Below are 19,425 nucleotides of genomic sequence, written 5' to 3' on the forward strand. Positions count from 1 at the left end.
ACACGGAGGTCTCCGGGGACCCTGAGGACAGTGGTCTTGGTGGAGAGAAGGGACCGGACACCTACGTGGACTGGTGGGAAAAAGGGACTGGGGGTGAGAGAATTGTTTGGCAACGTATTCTGCTGTGCAGGAAGGCAGGGTGGAAGATGGAGGGCGACATGGGGCCACAGAGAGGATTATTAAAGGTGGGCGTGGGGAGAAGAGTTTGGGTGGAGTTAGATTGAAATGGGCTACAGGTTCAAAGAAAGCACCCATGGGATCTGCTAGAGGTCCACCCTCCGCTGTGACGGAGACTGGAGTCAGGCTGCAGAGAATATGCCTCCTCTGTGGCTCGGTGACCCCACATGACCAAGTTCCTTCCTGTGGACGGTGCACAGAACTGATGCACCTCTGCCCTCCTTGCTCAAAGCACTGTCGCTGCCCGGGTCTCCTCCATCCCACCCTTCCTGCAGGCTGGAGCACAGACATGCTGACTCAGTGTTGCCCACAGAGCAGCAGCAAGGTGAGACAACAAGACGAGAGGGGTCCCTGTCCCTGGATCTCCAGGGATCAGAGCTGGCCCTGTGAACCTGACTGCTCACTCCTGGCCTCCTGCGTGAGAGAGAAATGCATTGCTGTCCCCAAAGCCACCCGGCGGCGGGCCCTTTTGTTACAGCAGCTTCACTTTCACGTTTACTCACACACGTTCAACAAGTGGCAGCAACGACTAGAAGCACCACCACAATGGTAATGCCCTCCCAGGTGGCAGGCTCACACACTCAGCCTTCGGAGGGAGGAAACCGCAGGTGCGAGGGCGTCTTGAACGGAGGCTGGCAGGTCACCCCGTGGGCACAGCATGGCGCCCGGCCCTGCCCACCCCCCCAGGAGCCTGCCTCGGGTGCGCGTACCTGCTTGGTTGGTGGTGATGTTCACGGAGGCGAACTGCGGCGAGAAGGGGCTCTGGTCGGTGACGCCGTTCACGGCCTGGATCTCGAAGGTGTACTGGGTGTGGGCCAGCAGGTCGCTGATGTAGACGCGGGGCTCCGTCAGGCCCAGCTGGCGGGGCGCGTACTGCACGTTGTCCCCGCAGCGGGTGCAGGCGCCCCGGCCCGAGCCGCAGCTCTTGCAGATGATGTTGTAGACGAGATCCTCCCGGCCCCCCGAGTCGCGGGGCGGGGTCCATTCCAGCATCAGGGAGGTCTCGTTGACGCTGGAGATCACGGCCTGGGGTGCAGAGGGGATGGCTGTGGAGGGGGAGGGGGGCCGGTCAATGGGGGGCGCTCTGGGGGTACGTTCCTGCCCCGACTCCAGCCCACGCCTCCCAGAAGGCTTCCTCCAAGGACTTTCTCCTCTTCACCCGCCGGAGAGATGTTTCTAGAACATAACTCTCATCCCGTTGCACTTCTGCTTAAACCCTTCTCCCTGGACGCCAGCCTCCTTGGCATTTGTTACGAGGGACAGTCTTTTTTGTGTTGGGGGTGGGGCCCAGCCAATGTCTACTTCCCTTTTCCCCTTATAACAGGACCCAACTTTATTCTGGTGGCAAAAATTTCCCAGCCTTCCCTGATGGGGTGCTGGCTACGGATTGCAGCAGAAGTTGTTGGTTAGGACTTTTTCTGTTCTTTTTTTTTTTTTTTAAATAAATCTTTATTGTTCAGATTATTACAATTGTTTTTCCACGCCCCCCCCCGCCCCATAGCTCCCCTCCACCTGGTCCCCACTCCACCCTCTGCCCTTATATCCCCCCTGCCCCCTGCCCTCCGCTGTCCTCATCCATAGGTATATGATTTTTGTCCAGTCTCTTCCCGTACCCCCCACACAGACACCCCTTTCCCCCTGAGAATTATCAACCCCCTCCCATTCTATGCCCCTGATTCTATTATATTCACCAGTTTATTCTGTTCCTCAGATTTTTAATTCACTTGACTTTTCACATTCACTTGTTGATATGCATTTGTTGTCCATAATTTTTATCTTTACCTTTTTTTCTTCTTTTTCCTCTTTTTAAAGAACACCTTTTGGCATTTCATATAATACTGGTTTGGTGGGAGTGGCAAGAAATATTCAAAGTGATGAATAGCGAGAACCTACAACCAAGATTACTCTACCCAGCAAAGTTATCATTCAGAATTGAAGGGCAGATAAAAAGTTTCACAGATCAGAAAAAGCTAAAGGAGGAGTTTTTCTTAAAAGGAGGCAGCTGCAGCACATCCCTTTATCCCTCCCCTCCTCCCTGCGGCCAGGACCGTGTGTGATGGCCGGAGCCTCGGCAGCAATGCTGGACTACGAAGGGACCCGAAGGACAGAAACCGCGTGCTGGGAATGGCAGAGCAGACGGAGAGTCGGGTTCCAGAGAACCCCCTGGGTTCCCCATGCTCTCCCGACACTGCCTACGCCCGGGCTTCTGTTACGTAGAACAAACCCTCGTGGTTTCTGCCTCGGGGGCCAGCTCTGTTACTAGCGGCCGAGAGCTGTCCCTGTGGGAGGCAGGGGTTGTAACACTGCCCTAGTCCTCACCCTTCCTTGGAGAGCCATGGCCTGCGCCTCTGGCAGTCGCTGCCAGGTTAGAACCCCGGGCAGCCTTTTCTGCCACAGACACCACCTGTGTCGGTTCTTTCTCTGCCAACCCTGCCATTGTCTGTCCTTTTGTAAATCCAGACCCTGACTTTATCCTCCCTGTGACTGGCTTCACAGGAGGGGGCAAGGAGCCAGAGGCCAGCTCCATGGCATCTGCACGTTGGCAGCATGACCACCCCAGGGACTGTCCCCGATGGTCCTTTTCAACCAGTTTTCCACCCTGTCTCTCCCCCCCCTTCCCCCCGCCCCCAGGTCCTCCTCACTCAGGAAAGGCTGGCTGTAGCCGGACAGCCACCCAGCCTTCGCTCTGGGCCTCTCTGCAGGAGACTGGACTCAGGCACCGCCCTCGAGGGGCCCCCGACGTACTTGTGCAGGGCATGTCCAGCGGGTCCAGGTCCGCTCGGTAGTAGCCGTTGCGGCAGACACAGTTGGTGGCCCCTTCGGAAGTGGTCCGGCTGTTGATGGGACAGTGGGTGCAGGCCTCGTCCCCCTGGTTGGCCTTGAAGGTTCCAGATGGGCAACCTGAGAGAGAAGACAGAGAGAGTGGAACAACCGTACAACTGGTTGCTATGACGTGCGTGGACCACTAGGGGGCACGTGAAGAACATGGCGGGCTTCTGCCACAGCAGGATGGTGGAGCAAGTGAGCAACTAGTGGACTCGGAGAGGACCCCGCAGTCTCACGGAGGGGCACCAGAAGAATCACAAGGGGCCAGGAGGCTGGTGGGAGGGGCCACGCAGTGTCATTGCTGAGAAATACCATCTCCTGAAGTTCGTGGGGGTCTCCACTCCCCCACAAGGCAGTCCTAGCTGTGCCAGGAGGTCCCAGGTGCCTGCTTTCTTTTTTCTTTTTTTTCTTTTAAATATATTTTATTGATTTTTTACAGAGAGGAGGAGAGAGGGATAGAGAGTTAGAAACATTGATGAGAGAGAATCATCGATCAGCTGCCTCTTGCACACACCCTACCGGGGATGTGCCCGCAACCAACGTACATGCCCTGGACCAGAATCAAACCTGGGACCTTTCAGTCCACAGACCAACGCTCTACCACTGAGCCAAACCGGTTTCGGCAGGTGCCTGCTTTCTTGTCTCTAAGTGTTCAGCTGGACCCCTGGCAAGCCACAGCTCCTAGGACCAACCCTGACGTAGCCTGAAGACCCTAAAGAGGCCGATGGCAGTGCCCGAGGCCCAGTCTCACTTACCAGTGGCTGGCCCTGGGTCCTAGATGACTGAGGTTGCATTCCAGTAGGCAAGCCCTGGCACAGTGCAGAGCACGGAGAGAGGCAAGACCACTGGCTTTGGACGCAGACAGACCTGGGTGTGAGTCCCAGTTTGGCCTTATACTAGCTGTGTGGCCCTAGACAAGTGGCTTAACCATTCTGAGACTCAGCTTCTTTACTTGCAAAATTATGATTCTAAGGCCCATTTCTGTGGGCCATTGTGGGCCTTTGGTGTAAAGTACGTGACATGAGTTATAGGTGCCGGGTGAATAGTAGTGGTTATAATAGATGTTTGATCAATTTACTACATAAAGGGCTCCGAAGTACCAGGGACAGCCTGAGGAGGGCAGTGTTTGCACTTGGTGGGCACGGAGCCCTCTGGGATCTCACAGGGTCTTTGGCCTTTCTTCCCTGCTCTGGGGGATGCTGAGGATTTGGGTCCAGGCCCCACAGCTCAGGCTTCGGGCCTACAAGAGGTCATCCCTCCCGTGTGGGCCTGTGGACCCTTCCTTCTGGCCCTGGCTTGGGGATCAGGAGGCCTGGGCTCCAGGCCCTCCCATCTCCTGGCCTGTTCCTTCCTCCACCCGCTGGGGTTCAGCATCCCAGCTCTGCTGCGGTGCCATGGTGGTGGTGGTGGGGGGGATCATGCAAGGTGCAGGTGAGAAGGTGGACAGGGAAGAGCTGGGCAAGGGGCAAGTTCTTTCTTGGGACAAAATGGAGCTAAGCGGTCCACCGGCCTGGGCTCTCACCTGACCCCATTCCAGGCTGGAGTTCGGTGTGAGCTCTGGCCAGCAACCCACCTCCCTGAGCATCCCTTCCTCCCATGTGGAAGGCTAACAAACATTTCCCAAATCGTTTTTCCAGTCGCAGACTCTGAGCGTATCTTTCAAGTCCAAGGCTTAGCCAATCACTCCTCAAAGGGGTCTCCTGGCCCTGCCCTCAGCTCCCTTGGGGTCAGAGCGATGTCTGGTTCACAGCCCCGCCCCTGTGCCCAGCACAGAACCTGGCAGTCAGACGCTCCATCTAAATGCTTCTAGAAACTGCCTGCTGACGAGGAAAGAGCTTGGGCGTTGGAGGCCTTGCACGTAGCAAGGCAGTGAAGGGCAGTGGTCAGCAAGCAGGCTGCCTGCAAACCCAGCTCCACCCGTGCCAGCAGTGTGAGCTTGGGCAAGTCACCTGAGCTGTTCTCTCACCTGTAAAACGGGGACAATAGTACCTGCCGCCTAGGGTCGTGGTGAGGAGGACATTTGGTTAATTTAGGCAAAAATGCCTAGAACAATTCCTGGCATTATTAAGCTAGCTGGTTCAAATACCGATCTGCTGGGTGACCTCAGACAAGTAGTTCGACCTCTCTGAGCTATAGTTTTCTCATTGGGAAGGGCATCTACTCCCTCACGTGGCTGTGAGTATTGCAATCGATGAGCAGCACTGGCCCAGGGTTGGGAGGGGTTGGGGTTGCAGTTGCGATCTCAGGGCTTGCTGCTAGAACATGGCGCGCCCCCCCCACCCCCCAGCACTTTGCAATCACCCTAACCAATACCCCCCTGGGGGTGCCTCTAACTGACCAGCCCAGTCTTAGAGGAGCTGCCAGGTGTGACAGACTCTGACACACCGGCCAGGCTAGCGCGACACCAGCAAGGATGGCGACGGTGCCTCTGGGAGGGGGTGTTGGGCTTCCATGGCACCGCTGGGAGACGGCTCTGGAGCATGCGTGGGAGGCGGCCGGCGTGTACTGAGTCCTGATGAAATGCTGGGCTGTTGTAAGGACGTAACTCGTAATAACTCATCCGAGCCTCACCCCCGTTTTCAGATGGGGAACCAAAGCACAGGCGAAGTAACTTCCCAAGTGGCAGAGCGGGATTCGATCTCAGGTGGTCTGACTCCAGGGGCCACTTTCCTAACCACCACACCACACCACACACACCACACCACACCACACCACACCATACCACACACACACCACACACACCACACACACCACACCACACCACACCACACACACATCACACTACACTCCACCACACCACACCACACTATACCACTCCACACCACACCACAGAACACCACACCACACACACACACACACACCACACCACACCACACCACACCACACCACACCACACCACACCACACCACACCATCTTGCTGTGACTTGCATTGCGTCAGTGGTTCATGAGTGCTGAGCAGGGACTGGCAGCTTCTGCTCCAGGCACCTGTCCAGGACTCTCTCCACTTTGGCGTGCTGGCTCTGGGGTCCCTGTGTCCTCCCGTCCTCCCTCCCTCCCTTCCTCCACTCTTCCTCTTAGGCACCAACCTTTCCCTCCTGGCTCTATAAAGGGGCAGCCCCGGCTCCAGTTGAGTAGTTGACCTCTCTGAGCCTCAGTTTTCTCTGCTTTAGAATGGGGGCACAGGGCTCCTGTGAGGGTCTAGGACCATTCTGATAGATGCCAAAGGGTTTTGGCTCCAAGACCAAGACCCTCCTGGCTCCATCGTTAGTGTGCCTCTTCCATCTGCTGGCGATTCCCGGAGCCCGGCTGCAGTGCCTGCCCACTCTCCCCTCCGCCTGTGCCAGCCCCTCCATCTGGACCGCCTTCCCGGCTGTCCTCTCCCCTCACCGGGTCCTGGCCCCTCTCAGACACCCCAGGCTGCCTGCTCCAGGAGCTCTCTCTCATTAGGTGTGCTGCCCAGCCACACCGTGGCCCTCCCACCGGGCATCCTGTGGTTTCTGTATCTCTTGGCACTGTGCTTCATAAAACCCTTTGTCCTGTCCTTCCTCCCGCTCCCCCCTGCAGCCAGTCAATCACCGCGTCTTCCCTCCCCAGCAGTGCCCGGGCCTGCCTCTTCCCTGCTGCCCTCCCACCCGCTCTTTAGCTTCTCCTGGCCATCTGGCCATCTCCTGCCCGCCCGCCCGCCCTCCAGGACCAGCGTGCCAAACTGTAAGCCTTTCTGAGCCACTTAAAAACCCGCCCCGGCTTATAATGGAATATTATTTGGCCCCAAAAATGAATGAAGGACTGATGGATGCTGCAACACGGGTGAAGCTCAAAAACACGGCTCAGTGAAAGGAGCTGTCACAGAAGGCCACAGAGTATCTGCTTGTACGTCTATGAAAATGCCCAGAACAGGCACACGCAGAGAGAGGCACAGGCAGAGAGAGGCACAGGCAGAGAGAGGGAACGTAGATGAGTGGTTGCCGGGGCTGGGGCGAGCAGAGCATGGGGAATGATGCTGATGGGTGATGGGTTTCTTCCTTAGGCGATGAGAACGTCCTAAAACTGACTGTGGTGATGGCTGCACAATTCTGAATATGCTCAAAGCCACTGACTGGTACAATTTAAATAGGGGAACTGTATGGCATAGCAGGTATCATCACAATAAAAGGCCAATATGCAAATGGCTGTCATGCAGTAAAGGCCATGACGCCTTAAGGACCCATTGGCAGGGACCTGAGGCTGCATGGGGCCGGGGCCGGGGGACCTAAAGCTGTGCCCCCCTGAGGCTGTGCTTGACGGGGGTGGGGCTGTCCTGGTCTTGGTGTTATCCAATGGGGGTGGGGCCGGCTGGACACTTCTATTATAGACAAAGGGCAAACAGCAATATTAAAATATTTTCTCTAATTAATGCCCTTTTAATGTGCATGAATTTCATGCACCGGGCCACTAGTATCACAATAAAATGGCTATTTAAAAAAAATTCACAATAGCCCCCAAGCACCTCAGGCCCCCAGGGCCCCCAGAGCTGGCACATGCCCATCTCTCAGTGCCCACTACCCAAGCCTGTGCCTGATGGTCTACACAACCAACTGCCTAGGGTGCCACCCCCAGGTCCCTCCACACCTCTGGCCTTGGGGGGTCCTGCCCGCGTTCCCTGGCGTGCCCTCCCTTTGTCATCAGGGGAAGTCCTACAATCTTTAAGACTCTCACAGGTACCACTTCTGCAGGGAGGTCTTCCCTAAGATCCTCGGCCGGGCTGAGCTGACCATTTTACTTACTTACTTGTGAACCTGTAAGTACCTGGCTGGACTGTAACCTTCCAATACGGTGCCGGGTACCCAGTGGGCGATGGGTGGATGAAGGAAGGAGAAGAACATCCAGCTCAACCACCTCACTTGACATTTGAGGAAACTGAGGCCCAGAGAGGAGCAGACACACACGGCTCTTTTCTGATCTCAGCTGCGGGGTGTGCTGGGGCCTCAGCTCCCATCGGTCACCTCCTCTCTCACAGAGAGGCCTGGGGCAGCTGCCATCCACAGAGCCCGGTGCCCTAGGGGCCATGCTGCTCGTGGCTTCTCAGCTGGGAAGGCACCCGTCCCACCAACATCTGAGTCTCGTACAGCAGTGGGAAGACACAGACTCGGCAGCGGTGCCCCTGACAGGAGTGTGGGCTCAGTGCAATTTGCTGTCTCTGAGACTGAGTCTTCCCAGAAAGGGAGCTGAGGATACCTGCATGGGGCAGACGAAGTGAGCATCTCTCAGAGGCCTCCCTGCCCACGATGCTCCGCGATCTGATGAGAAAGAGTCGGATCCACCACACCCTTAGAACCAGCCGCGGCTCCCCTCCAGGCACTGGAGTGAACCTCCACACCGCACCCTGGCCCATAAGCCCTGCACGACTGGCTCCGCTGTCTTCCTGCCACTCCCTGCCCCTCCCCTCGTTTACTAGTCTCCAGCCGCCAGTCATCAGGAGTGTCCTCACCCAGGGCCTCTGCCTGGACCGCTGTCCCTGCTCCCCATGCCTGATCCTTCTCATCCTTCGGGGCCCAGCTTACATGTCGCCTTCTGGAGAGGCCTGCCGTGGCCATCCTGACTACAGGGATTCTCTCGCTATGATGTCTGTCTCTGTCTCCTTCATCACAATGTGTAATTACAGTCGACCCTTGAGCCTGGGCTGACTGTAGAGTCAAAAGTTATAGGCAGCCGCCGAAACGGGTTTGGCTCAGTGGATAGAGCATGGGACTGCGGACTGAGGGGTCCCAGGTTCGATTCTGGTCCGGGGCATGTGCCTTGGTTGCGGGCACATCCCCAGTAGGGGGTGTGCAGGAGGCAGCTGGTCGATGTTTCTCTCTCATCGATGTTTCTGGCTCTCTGTCCCTCTCCCTTCCTCTCTGTAAAAAATTCAATAAAATATATTTAAAAAAATGATTTGCCAGTGATTCTACCATCAAAGCAAATAGGAAAAAAAAAAAAGTTATAGGCAGATTTTCAACCACACGGGGGGTTGGTGCCTCTAATTCCCTCATTTTTTAAAGGGTCCACTGTATATTGGAAACAGCTACAAACGTGTGCGCCATCTTTCCCCTGCACTGGGAAGACTGGAGAGGAACCAGTTTGTCTGGTCTCAGTGGGTCCCTCGCTGGTGGGACAGAGTGGTGGGAACATAGTAGTGCTCAGTATATATTTGTTGAATGAACAAACATACCCCTCACAGGAAGCTGTGAGGAACAGATAAGAAAGTGGGTGAGGAAATACTTAGTCAAGTCATTACCAGGTCTGGTGCCACCACCATCATCTCAATGTCACCAGGCCGCATGGACGCTCAGATCCCTCTCCACTTCTCATTTGTTCTTCCCAAGGGTCTTCCCAGGGGCCTGCCCACGGGGTGCCCTACGCATCCTAACTGCAAGCCCCATATCCTGGAAACACCCTAAGTCTCCAGCCCCATCTGTCACCTCTCATCTGTTTGCAGTCCCCTCGGTGCCCTGGCTGCACACCCCACCCCTGTCCCTTTGCCTGAGTGCCCCCTCCCCCACCATCCTGTCCCCGGATTGGTGAATCTGACCTCTGCCCCTCTGGGAGGCCCGCCCTCCGCTCCCCACAGCAGATAACTCAGACCTGCACTGAGCACGCCCGACACATGCTCCGTAGGCAGTGATGTGCTGGTAAATGGCTGACCGGGGCGAGAGGAGCCGTGATTTGTCGTATTTGCGGATTTCTGTGCTGTAAACACTCCCACCAGGGCCGTTTGAGAGACCTGAGCTGGGAGGAAATGCCCACAGCTGGCTCTTGTAAGCCAAGCTGGCACAGACCAGCTCCTTCCCACCACTGGACCTAACCCATAGCCCCGTGGTCGGCAACCTGAGGCTCACAAGCCTCATGCGGCTCTTTGGCCCCTTGAGTGTGTGGCTCTTCCACAAAATACCACGGCCTGGGCGAGTCTATTTTGAAGAAGCGGCGTTAGAAGAAGTTTAAGTCTAAAAAAATTGGCTCTCAAAAGAAATTTCAGTCGTTGTCCTGTTGATATTTGGCTCTGTTGACTAATGAGTTTGCCGACCACTGTCCTAGGTGACTGCTCTGTGTTCTGCTCACTGGTTGGTGAACCCTAGTTGGGATAGGTGCTGGGTCTTTAATCTCCACATGCCCAGCACCCAGGGTAGGGTCTGGCACATAGAAGGTGCTCAGTTAATTCAGTTTTCTGAATGAAGGTAGGTCTGTCTCCCCACTGGACAGGGAGCAACTTGAGGGCAGGGACTGTGGGTTTCACAGGTTCAGACACACAAAGCGTTCAGAATACACAGCAAGCGCTACCTAAATGCTAGCGATGCCTCTTCACCCCGCATGCAGGGACAATAATAATTCCCACTGATCCCGTGTTTCCCGGGTGCTGGGCCTAGTGCAAGTGATTTACACGGGTTTTCTCACTAAATTCACATGACTGCCCACTGAAGTACCATTAATACCCCCTTTTTACAGATGAGAAAACTGAGGGGGGTCACACAACTTCCAAACGGCAGAGCTGAGGACTAATGGCTCTGTTGACTAATGAGTTTGCCATTCCAAAGACCTTGTGCCCGGGTATAACCGGACACAGAAATCACCGTGTCGCCGAATATGAGGGCCGGAGACCATCTTGGGATGGAGCATGAGGGAGCCATTCAGTAAGGGAGAGGCAGAGCCTGGGCCCCAGACACAGGACTTGGGGCCAGAGCAGCCAGCCAGCACCGGCCTTCTGCTGCCGCCCCGAGCCCTTGGCCAGGCAACTGCAGGCGGGGATGGCAGCCGGCCGGCCGGCCGGGGAGGAGGATTACAAAGAACAGATTTCCTCCCGCCTGCCCCGGGCTCCGGGGATAGGTGATAATTGACCGAGTGAGCCCTCAGTCCGGCCAAGGCAGGGCTCCATCTGGGCCTGGCACGGTGGGGCCGCTAATTGGCACTGGGTGATCCTCAAAGCCTCCCAGGTTGGCTTGCTGCTCTGCCCCCTAACCCCCACCGTCCTCCTAGAGACTCCAGTTTACTCCCCCAAACGACTGATGCTGCAATGAAGCCAAAAGCTCGCAGCCCAGAGAGGCCGGCTTCGGGGCAGGGAAGAGCATCTCTGTCTTTTTAAATTTTTATTTTATTGCATTTTTATTGATTTTTAATAGAGAGGAAGGGAAAGGGATAGAGAGTTAGAATCATTAATCAGCTGCCTCCTACACCCCCCCGACTGGGGATGTGCCCACAACCAAGGTACATGCCCTTGACGGGAATCGAACCTGGGACCCTTCAGTCCGCAGGCTGATGCTCTATCCACTGAGCCAAACCGGTCAGAGCCGTCTCTGTCTTCTGGGTGTCCAGTGGCTCTGGGCAGAGGAGTGCTCACCATAGTTTAGCTCCTGCTCCTGAGCACTGAGTAGGAGGTCTGAAGACATTGAACCTGGGCATGGACTAGGGAGCCAGCAGCCAGGGCTAAGTCCTGCCTCTTGCTGACACTGGCAAGTTAGCTAGCACTGTGCCTCAGTTTCCTCGTCCATACAATGGGGGTACTGATAACACCGACGCTGTATTTGTTGCAAAGATTACACGAGGCAACATAGAGACAGCACTTGCCACAGTGCCTGCCCGGCTCACGTGAAGCGCTGCACGTGTTTGATGCTGCTGTCCTCATCTACTCTTGGCCCACCACCGGCTGTGTCAGCCGTTCTCAACCTTCCTAATGCCACGGCCCTTTCATACAGTTCCTCGTGTTGTGGTGACCCCGGACCACAAAATTATTTTCGTCGCTACTTCATAACTGTAATGTTGCTGCTGTTGTGAATCATAATGGAAATATCTGTGTTTTCCGATGGTCTTAGGCTCTACAGCAGTGGTTCTCAACCTGCCGTGACCCACATGTTGAGAATCGCCAGCAGGGTCGCCTAAGACCATAGGAAAACACAGATATTTACATTATGATTCATAACAGCAGCAACATTACAGAAGTAGCAACGAAAGTAGCAACAGAAGTGCTATGTGCTCAGCCCTGGGGATACAGAGACAGAGATATAGCCCCTGCCCTCGGGGCAGTGGGTCCAGTCGGAGAGATGTACTGAGCCCCTATTATGTGTCAGGCACTGGGACACTGAGACAAAAGGCCCAGGCCGTGCTTGTCAGAGTGGAGGCTAGAACACCCTCTTTTAACCAGCCTGGCCACGGGGGGGGGGGGGGGGGGGGCGCAGAGGGGCCAGGGGCTGAGTTCTGGGCTCAGCGGTGCCAGGTGGTATGAAGGCAGAGGGTACAGTGTCCTGCCTTGGGATCTCCAAGAAGCCCTGGGCTTGGGTTGGGGAAAGGCATTTGACTGGACAGAGGAAAGCCCTGGCCCGGAGCAGGGGGGCCCAGACTCCGCCGCCCTCGCAGCCCTCGCTTTGTGAGCCCGCTCGGGGCACTCTGGCTGTGGACAGGCTCAGGCACCCGGCCCTGGGCCCTGCGTTCTCCGGAACCACGGAGAAGCTGATTTGTGTATGTTCTGGGGCTTGTGCAGGGCACATGCCGGGGCTGAGCCTGTGTTGTTCTTGTGGCTGAGGGGGCGGGGCTTGGGGTCTCCCTCATGCAAAGTGGCTTTTGCATTTTGCATGCTTCTTGTTTTTGCTGCTGAGGTTGAGCCAGGGAGTCCATCCCCTAGGCTGGCTGGGCAGGGTGCCCGGTCCTCTGTGCCATGGGCCAGGCCACGCTGGAAGCAGACGGCAAGCTCCTGGGTTAGAAGGAGCTTCTATCCCTGTGGCGAATGTGCGCCTGCCCAGTGCTGAGCCAGGAGTTTCCCTGGCCCAGTGGTTGGCAAACTGTGGCTGGAGAGCCACATGCGGCTCTTTGGCCCCTTGAGTGTGGCTCTTCCACAAAATACCACAGCTTGGGAGAGTCTCTTTTGGAGAAGTGGTGTTAGAAGAAGTTTAAGTCTAAAACATTCGGCTCTCAAAAGAAATTTCAATCGTACTGTTGATATTTGGCTCTGTGGACTAATGAGTTTGCCGACCACTGCCCTAGCCCATCCCCTCGCCCAAGGTCACCCAGGGAGTTAGGGGCAGAGCCTGCACTCACAGTTTCCATGTTCTCTCTCACACCTGCCTCCAAAGCCCTCAGGGTTCCTCTCCCCTCCGCTGAAAAGGGGGCAGGGGGATCTGCCTGGCCAGATTCCATCCAGGGAGCCTCAGGGCCATTCCCCTGTGGTGGTAGCTCCTTCTGGGACCACCCAGGGGATGTCAGTCATCTTGCCCCCAACCCTCCACCATCCTCACATGCCCAGGACCCCTGCCTGCCCCTGCTGGGACCTGGGCTCTGTGGATCCCCACCAGCAGCTGGCAGGACTTCAGACGTCAGAAGGCTATGCGAACACACCCCCTCTGTGCCTGAGAGGGGAACCCAGGGCCTCCCCCACGCCAGACACCACTCGGGCCATCTGCCGAGCCCTCCTCTGCTCCAGACCCTCCAGTGCTCCCCTGAGCCTGGGGTGCGTCCTTCCAGCTCCCGGCACCGCCCAGCTGACCCAGGGACCCCGTCACAGGAGGCAGCGTCAGCTCCCCAGTAAGCTGGGCTCGGCCACTCTGGGCCTTTGCTCAGGCAGTCCCCTCCGCCTGATACACTGCCCAAGCGCCAGCCCTGCCAACTCCTTCTCAGCCTTCAAATCTCAGCTCCAGCCCAAATCACCGTTGGGTCCTCCTCCTAGGCCTGGGGTTTGGGGCCGCGCCACTCTGCGTCTGCCCTGCACGATTATACGATCGGAGTTCTCTGCCTCCTGCGCCAGGCTCTGCGCCCGGCTGGCAGTGGGAATCCACTATATGTCCGGGGCCTCCCAGCTCCGGTGTTTGGCCGAGAGGTGATGGACAGGTCTCTGGAAGTGTCTGCTGACTGGCTGAGGCTCAGGAAGGTGCATTCTTGTGCTTAAGGTCACTCATCTTGTGTGTGGGCTGGAGATTTTGTTCTAGGCCTCTGGAGTCCCCTATCCCCCCAGACTATGTCAGAGCCCCCAGAACCCCTCCCTGTGCCCCCAGGAATAGCTGTCAATGCAACCCACCTTCATCTTTCTTCCTGGCATCTCGTTAACATCTGTCTCCCCATGTTCCACCTTCCCACCCACCCAACTGTCAGCTTCATGGGGACAGCCACCTCGCCTGCCTCGCCCACTGCCTGGCACAGAGCCTGGCACAGAGCAGGCCTGTAGATCCCTTGGCACCAAAGCTAGAGGAACCAGAACTTTCATGACCACTTTGTCTCTTGACATCTCCTCCCCTGTTGCATGTGGGTGTGAGGGAGTGGCAGAGCTCAGTCACCTGGGGAAGTCAGACCCTGTACCCCACAACCTGCAAAGGCAGGTGAGGGTGCTCCACACCCGGCCCTTCCAGCCCCTGGATCCTGTGTTGGGCCCCCAGTCTGGGCTCTGGCCTGCCTCCCTTCGTGCTATCCCCATGTAGGGGCTGGGAGCTCCCACCCAGCAGGCAGCCCCATTCCTCCAATTTCCTCCCAATTAATCAAGCTCTGAACTTTTTAATTATCTGCCTGCAGGGTGACTCCCCACTCTGGTGAAGCAATTAAGGACATTTCCAAGTGCTGTGCCGCTGCTACCAGGCCTTGATGGAGGAGGTGAGTGGAGGGAGGGGCTGGTGACAGGAGGGGTGGACAGGAATCCCCCTGGGCCATGGGGCGGCTGGGAGGCTGTCCTAGGGGCCTGGCCATGGCCCCTCAAGGGATCTGGGGCAACACTGTCTAGGGCGACCCCCAGTGTTCACCCAACGGCCCTTTCTCTGCAGCGAGACCCTGGCTTCCCCTGGGCACGCGTTAGGTGCCTTACAATCTCACTGCTTCCTCACCTTGACCCTGGGAGCAGGAAATAGAATTATCTCTATTTTACAGACAAGGAAACAGAGGCTCAGAACCACGAGGCAACGCCCGAGGTGCAGCTGGGATTTGCAGCCAGCGGCAGGTCCACTTCACTCCATCCTATTGTCTCTCAAAGATGGGCAGGGCTTGTCCATGTGCCCGGGAGCACCAAGGAAAGGGGTGGGCCAGGGGGAGCCTCTGGAGGGGACACCACCCAGCTCCGATGGAGTACACAGGCTCTCCACCTGCAGGGCAGGCGCCGGGAGAGGGCGGGGCCGGCAGTGGGCACAGCCGGTGCGAAGGCAGGGAGGCGTGACTGGCACGGTGTGTGCCCGGGGAGACACATCGCTCAGGATCGCTGTAACATGAAGTTCGAGGCTGAAAGAGGTGAGAGAGGAGGCTGGGGAGCCAGGTGGGGTCGGGTCATTGGAGGTCAGGACTATTCATGATCTTCTGGTCCAAGCTTCTCATTTTATGACGACAGGCGACAGGAGTCAGACATAGACAATGACTTGCCTAAGGTCACACAGCCAGTCCGTGGCTGATGGAGCCAGGGCTGCAGCCCCAGAGTCCCGCTGCCCTGGTGGGAAGGGAAGGCCGAGGGGAAGAGGAGTGGCTGCTGTTAGATCACTGCAGTAGCCTCCCGCCGGGAGTCCTGGCTTCTGCCCCAGCCCTCCCGCCTCCCCTCTGGCTGTGTCTGCTCTCAGCATATCAGCCAGAAGGATCCTACAGAATAGGAGTCAGAGGTGGGCTGCTCCTCTGCTCAAAGCCCTTCCATAGTTTCTATCTCACTGAGGGTACAGAGAGCCCTCAAAGCTCACTCCACCTCACTGTTTAAACTTATGGCCAGGCATTTCATTTTTATTTTATTTATTTTTAAAACCATATCCCCTTTACCTCTCTGCACTCACCTCGTCCTACTCTCCCTTCTGTCCACTCCATTCCAGCCATACTGGCCTCCTGGAACACATCCGCTACGTCTGGCCCCAGGGCCTTTGCACGTGCCATTTCCTTTGCCTGGTTCAAGTCCTAGCTCCGCTGCTTCTCCACTCTGCTCCTCCCTGAGCCTCACATCTTCCTTCCAAAATTGAGGTTAATGCGCCGTGCTCTACCTTCCCCTCTAGGTTAACAGGAGGTCCCAGTGAGAAAGTGGGCAACACACAGAGCCTCACCACCTCTCTCTCCCCAGCTTGAGGTTACCGCCGCACGGGGCTTCTAAAGGTCCTCGCCAGGTCCTTGAGAGAACAGGCCCCCCCAGACCTTACGCGGGACCGACACGCCAGGGCCTCCCCGCCGGCCTGCAATCCTCGGGCCTCGCAGGCGCTGGAAGAGCGAGTGTTAAATAATAATCACAATGTGCCCGGGGGGAAGCCGGATGTGTCGGGGACGCTTGACACATCTGGCGGGGCCGGGCCCGCGTCCCCCAGCACATCTGGCGGCTGTATTGACAGGTGGCGTGGCGGGGCACCGAGGAAGGGCCTGGAGGGAGGGCTCAGGCCCGGTGCTCCGAGGGGGTGATGGCCGGATGGAGCTGGGGCACATCTCCCAGGCTGCCATGGGCCATTACCCCGCGGCGGGTCCCTGCGGCACGCCGCCCGCTGTGCTTCGGTGGCCGTGTTCTGGGGGGACAGCTTAGGGCTCAGAACGGGGCTGCCAGATTGCCCAATCCCTGCCTCCTTTTGTCAGCGCCAGCCCCCCCTGCTGGGCGTAGGGAGCCTGGGAAAGTCTCTCCCCTCCCTCTCCAGCTGGGGGGGGTGTGTGTGTGTGTGTGCATTTTCGGGGTCACCTCCTGTAGCACTTCCCCTTCTATGGGATCCAGAAATGTGGTCAGCAGCTCCACCTGAGGGAGTCCCCCCCCCATGCTGAGACCGGCCGCCCCCTCCTCCCACCTGCCCCAGGAAAGCCATGGTCATTAATAAAGGACACAATTAGCTGTCAGCGGAGAACATGTCTGGAATTTTTTACCTGCCCACGAGCTCAGTTAAGGCAACAAACGCCCGGACCCCCCGGGGAAGCAGCTGCCACACACCTTCCAGGGGCCCCTCCGCCCGGGCGGTGGGGGGGCCGGTGACGTTCCCAGGGTGGGTTCCGCAGGCCCGGGCCTGCGCGGGGCAGCTTTTTCCAGGCCAGTGGAGAAAGTGACAGAGCAGGAGAGATTTCCTGGCAGAAGTGGGCTTTTTTTTTTTTTTTTTTTTTTTCCTCAACCCAACAGGCAATACAAATTCTACACAATTTTCTCCTCCTCCCTGGGCGGACGTAGAGTCTTTAGAGCAAAAAGGACTTTAGAGAAGAGATCGTTTGATGTCTCACTGTACACCTCGTTTTACGGCTGGGGACACAGAGGGCCAGGGTGGGGACGTGGCCTTTTGTTTGTGGCAGAGGGAACTATATTTGCTGCTTCTTTTTTTTTTTTTTTTTTTTAAATATATTTTATTAATTTTTTACAGAGGAAGAGAGAGGGATAAAGAGCTAGAAACATCGATGAGAGAAACATCAACCAGCTGCCTCCTGCACACCCCCTACTGGGGATGTGCCCGCAACCAAGGTACATGCTCTTGACCAGAATCAAACCTGGGACCTTTCAGTCCGCAGACCGACGCTCTATCCACTGAGCCAAACCGGTTTTGGCTAAATTTGCTTCTTGATGCAAGAATTAGACGATTAGAACGTGTAGCCCGAATCCGAGGGCATGTTTCCCCGTCCCCGGCGGCCATTCACTCACACTGCTGAGCCCGCTCTGTGCTGGCGCCGGAGGGACAACGGCTTACGTGGTCCCCGCCCTCATGGAGCCGAGGGTTAGCGAGAGGGCCAAGGGGAAAGGAGCAGTGGACAAACACAAACACTAAACACAGTCTGTGACTGCCTTTAGGGCACCGATTGCCAACCGGTGGTCCACGGGCCTCTGCTGGTTCGTGAGGACCGAGAGGTTGGCAACCACCGAAAAGGTGGCATTTAAAACACATCCCCCGGAGAGAAGGATGTGTGGCCGAGTGGGAATAACACTTGCGAAGTGGCACAGCCTCAGTGCCTCGGTCCCTCCTCAGGGGGATAGGGTCATTCCCAGGCGCCTGCCACCTGGTTTGCTTGGCCCTGGGACAGACACCGCGATGCCCAGGAAGGCACGTTCTGTCCGGGCACCTCTGTCCTAACGACACCACGCGGTTGGCATCAGTCACCTCCATTCTGCAGACGAGACACTGAGGCTGACAGCCGTGACGGGCCTTTCCCCCAGGCACACGGACACCAAGCTCAGGAGCCCAGGCCTCCGACGCCTGCCCGTCTCTCCTTGCCTTTCTGGGTGCTTCCCCGAAGCCCCGCCTCCCCCAGGACCCTGAGAGGTTGGCCTGCTTGAGCCCAGGTCGCCTGTGACTCGAATGCTACTGAAGACTCCACTCCGGAGGTCCTGGCACCGGGTGCCTCCAGGAGAAGGATTAGGACGCAGGGAGAAGGGGAGAGCTTGCCCACATTCACGCCGAGGCCTGGGGGGCCCCCGCCATCACTCTTCCTCCTGGGGGTACAGAACCCGCTGCCCTCCTCCTGTTGGCTTCTGGGGATCAGGCCTAGGCCTCAGCGAACCCGGGCCATAAATCAAATGCACAAGATGTGGCTTTGGCAGCTATCCCGGCGAAAAAGATCTGGGGGTTTGAGTTGACCACAAGCCAAAAGCTGCTGAAAAAGCCAATGTGGTCTTAGGCTGTCAGAGTGGAAGCGGAGTGACAGCCCAGTATCCTCCCTGCTGCTCGGGCAAGGTCAGGTTTGAACTCCGCATTGAAAGGAGGTCCAGCGCGGGAGAGTAGACAGCACAGCTCAGGCCCCCAGCTTGTTCTCCATCTGTGACCGTCTCTGGATGGTGCTGGGGGGCAGGGGGGAGGGAGGGGGAGAGGAGGGGAGGCTTGGAGTGGGGTCTCAGGTACAAGTTTTCCCCAGCGGCACTTTCGAGGCACACAGCCCCTCTAGCCCTGGAGCCTCCTCTTGTCCGGATCTCTGGGAAGTATGAGCTCTCTCCTACAGGTAGCTCAGCTTCTGCCTCCACATCCTAGCCCTTCTGGACATTGGGGATTTTGAGATCATGTGAGATCATGTGTGTGGGCCTGCCCTAGATTTGAGAACAGACTTACTCATAAAAAAAAAAAAAAGCCTTTTCTAAGTAATACCTGTATGTCCAACTCTATGTTAGGCACTAGTGGATTAGGATACCATCCTTGGCCTTGAGGTTCACTGCTAACAGGGTCCCCAAAGAAGGCTCTCCAGAGGAGGGGCCATTTGAACTGGGTATTGCAGGGTAAGTAGGAGTCTGTTAAGGCCAGAAGAGATGTAGGACATTTCAGACAGATGGACAGTATGTGCAAAGGAGGAGTGCCGGGCATGGCGGGGTGGCTGGAGCATGGGATATGTATGTGGGGGAAAGGGTAGGGCATAATTAATGAAAGCGGACCTGAGGTTATGCCACAGTGGGCTTTGTGTGCTCAGTGATGGGGTTTGGGGTTTTATTCTCCAGGGCAGTGGTCGGAAAACTCATTAGTCCACAGAGCCAAATATCAACAGTACGATTGAAATTTCTTTTGAGAGCCACATGTTTAAAACTTAAACTTCTTCTCATGCCA

At 56.9% G+C, this 19,425-nt stretch overlaps 1 protein-coding gene across 3 annotated transcripts in view; it reads right to left on the minus strand.

Annotated features, from left to right (window-relative positions):
- The window catches only part of EPHB2 (EPH receptor B2), a 182,561-nt gene that overhangs the window by 35,445 nt on the left and 127,691 nt on the right, over window positions 1-19,425 (minus strand). For all 3 annotated transcript variants that reach the window (XM_084874874.1, XM_084874873.1, XM_084874872.1), the window contains exons 4-5: window positions 2,923-3,078; window positions 888-1,223 (exon numbers count right to left, since the gene is read on the minus strand). In XM_084874874.1, the coding sequence (XP_084731000.1) occupies window positions 888-1,223; window positions 2,923-3,078 (492 nt within the window). The remainder of the gene's footprint in view (window positions 1-887; window positions 1,224-2,922; window positions 3,079-19,425) is intronic.

This window comes from Pipistrellus hanaki, assembly GCF_964339955.1.
Source record: "Pipistrellus hanaki genome assembly, chromosome: 2".
Taxonomy (NCBI): domain Eukaryota; kingdom Metazoa; phylum Chordata; class Mammalia; order Chiroptera; family Vespertilionidae; genus Pipistrellus; species Pipistrellus hanaki.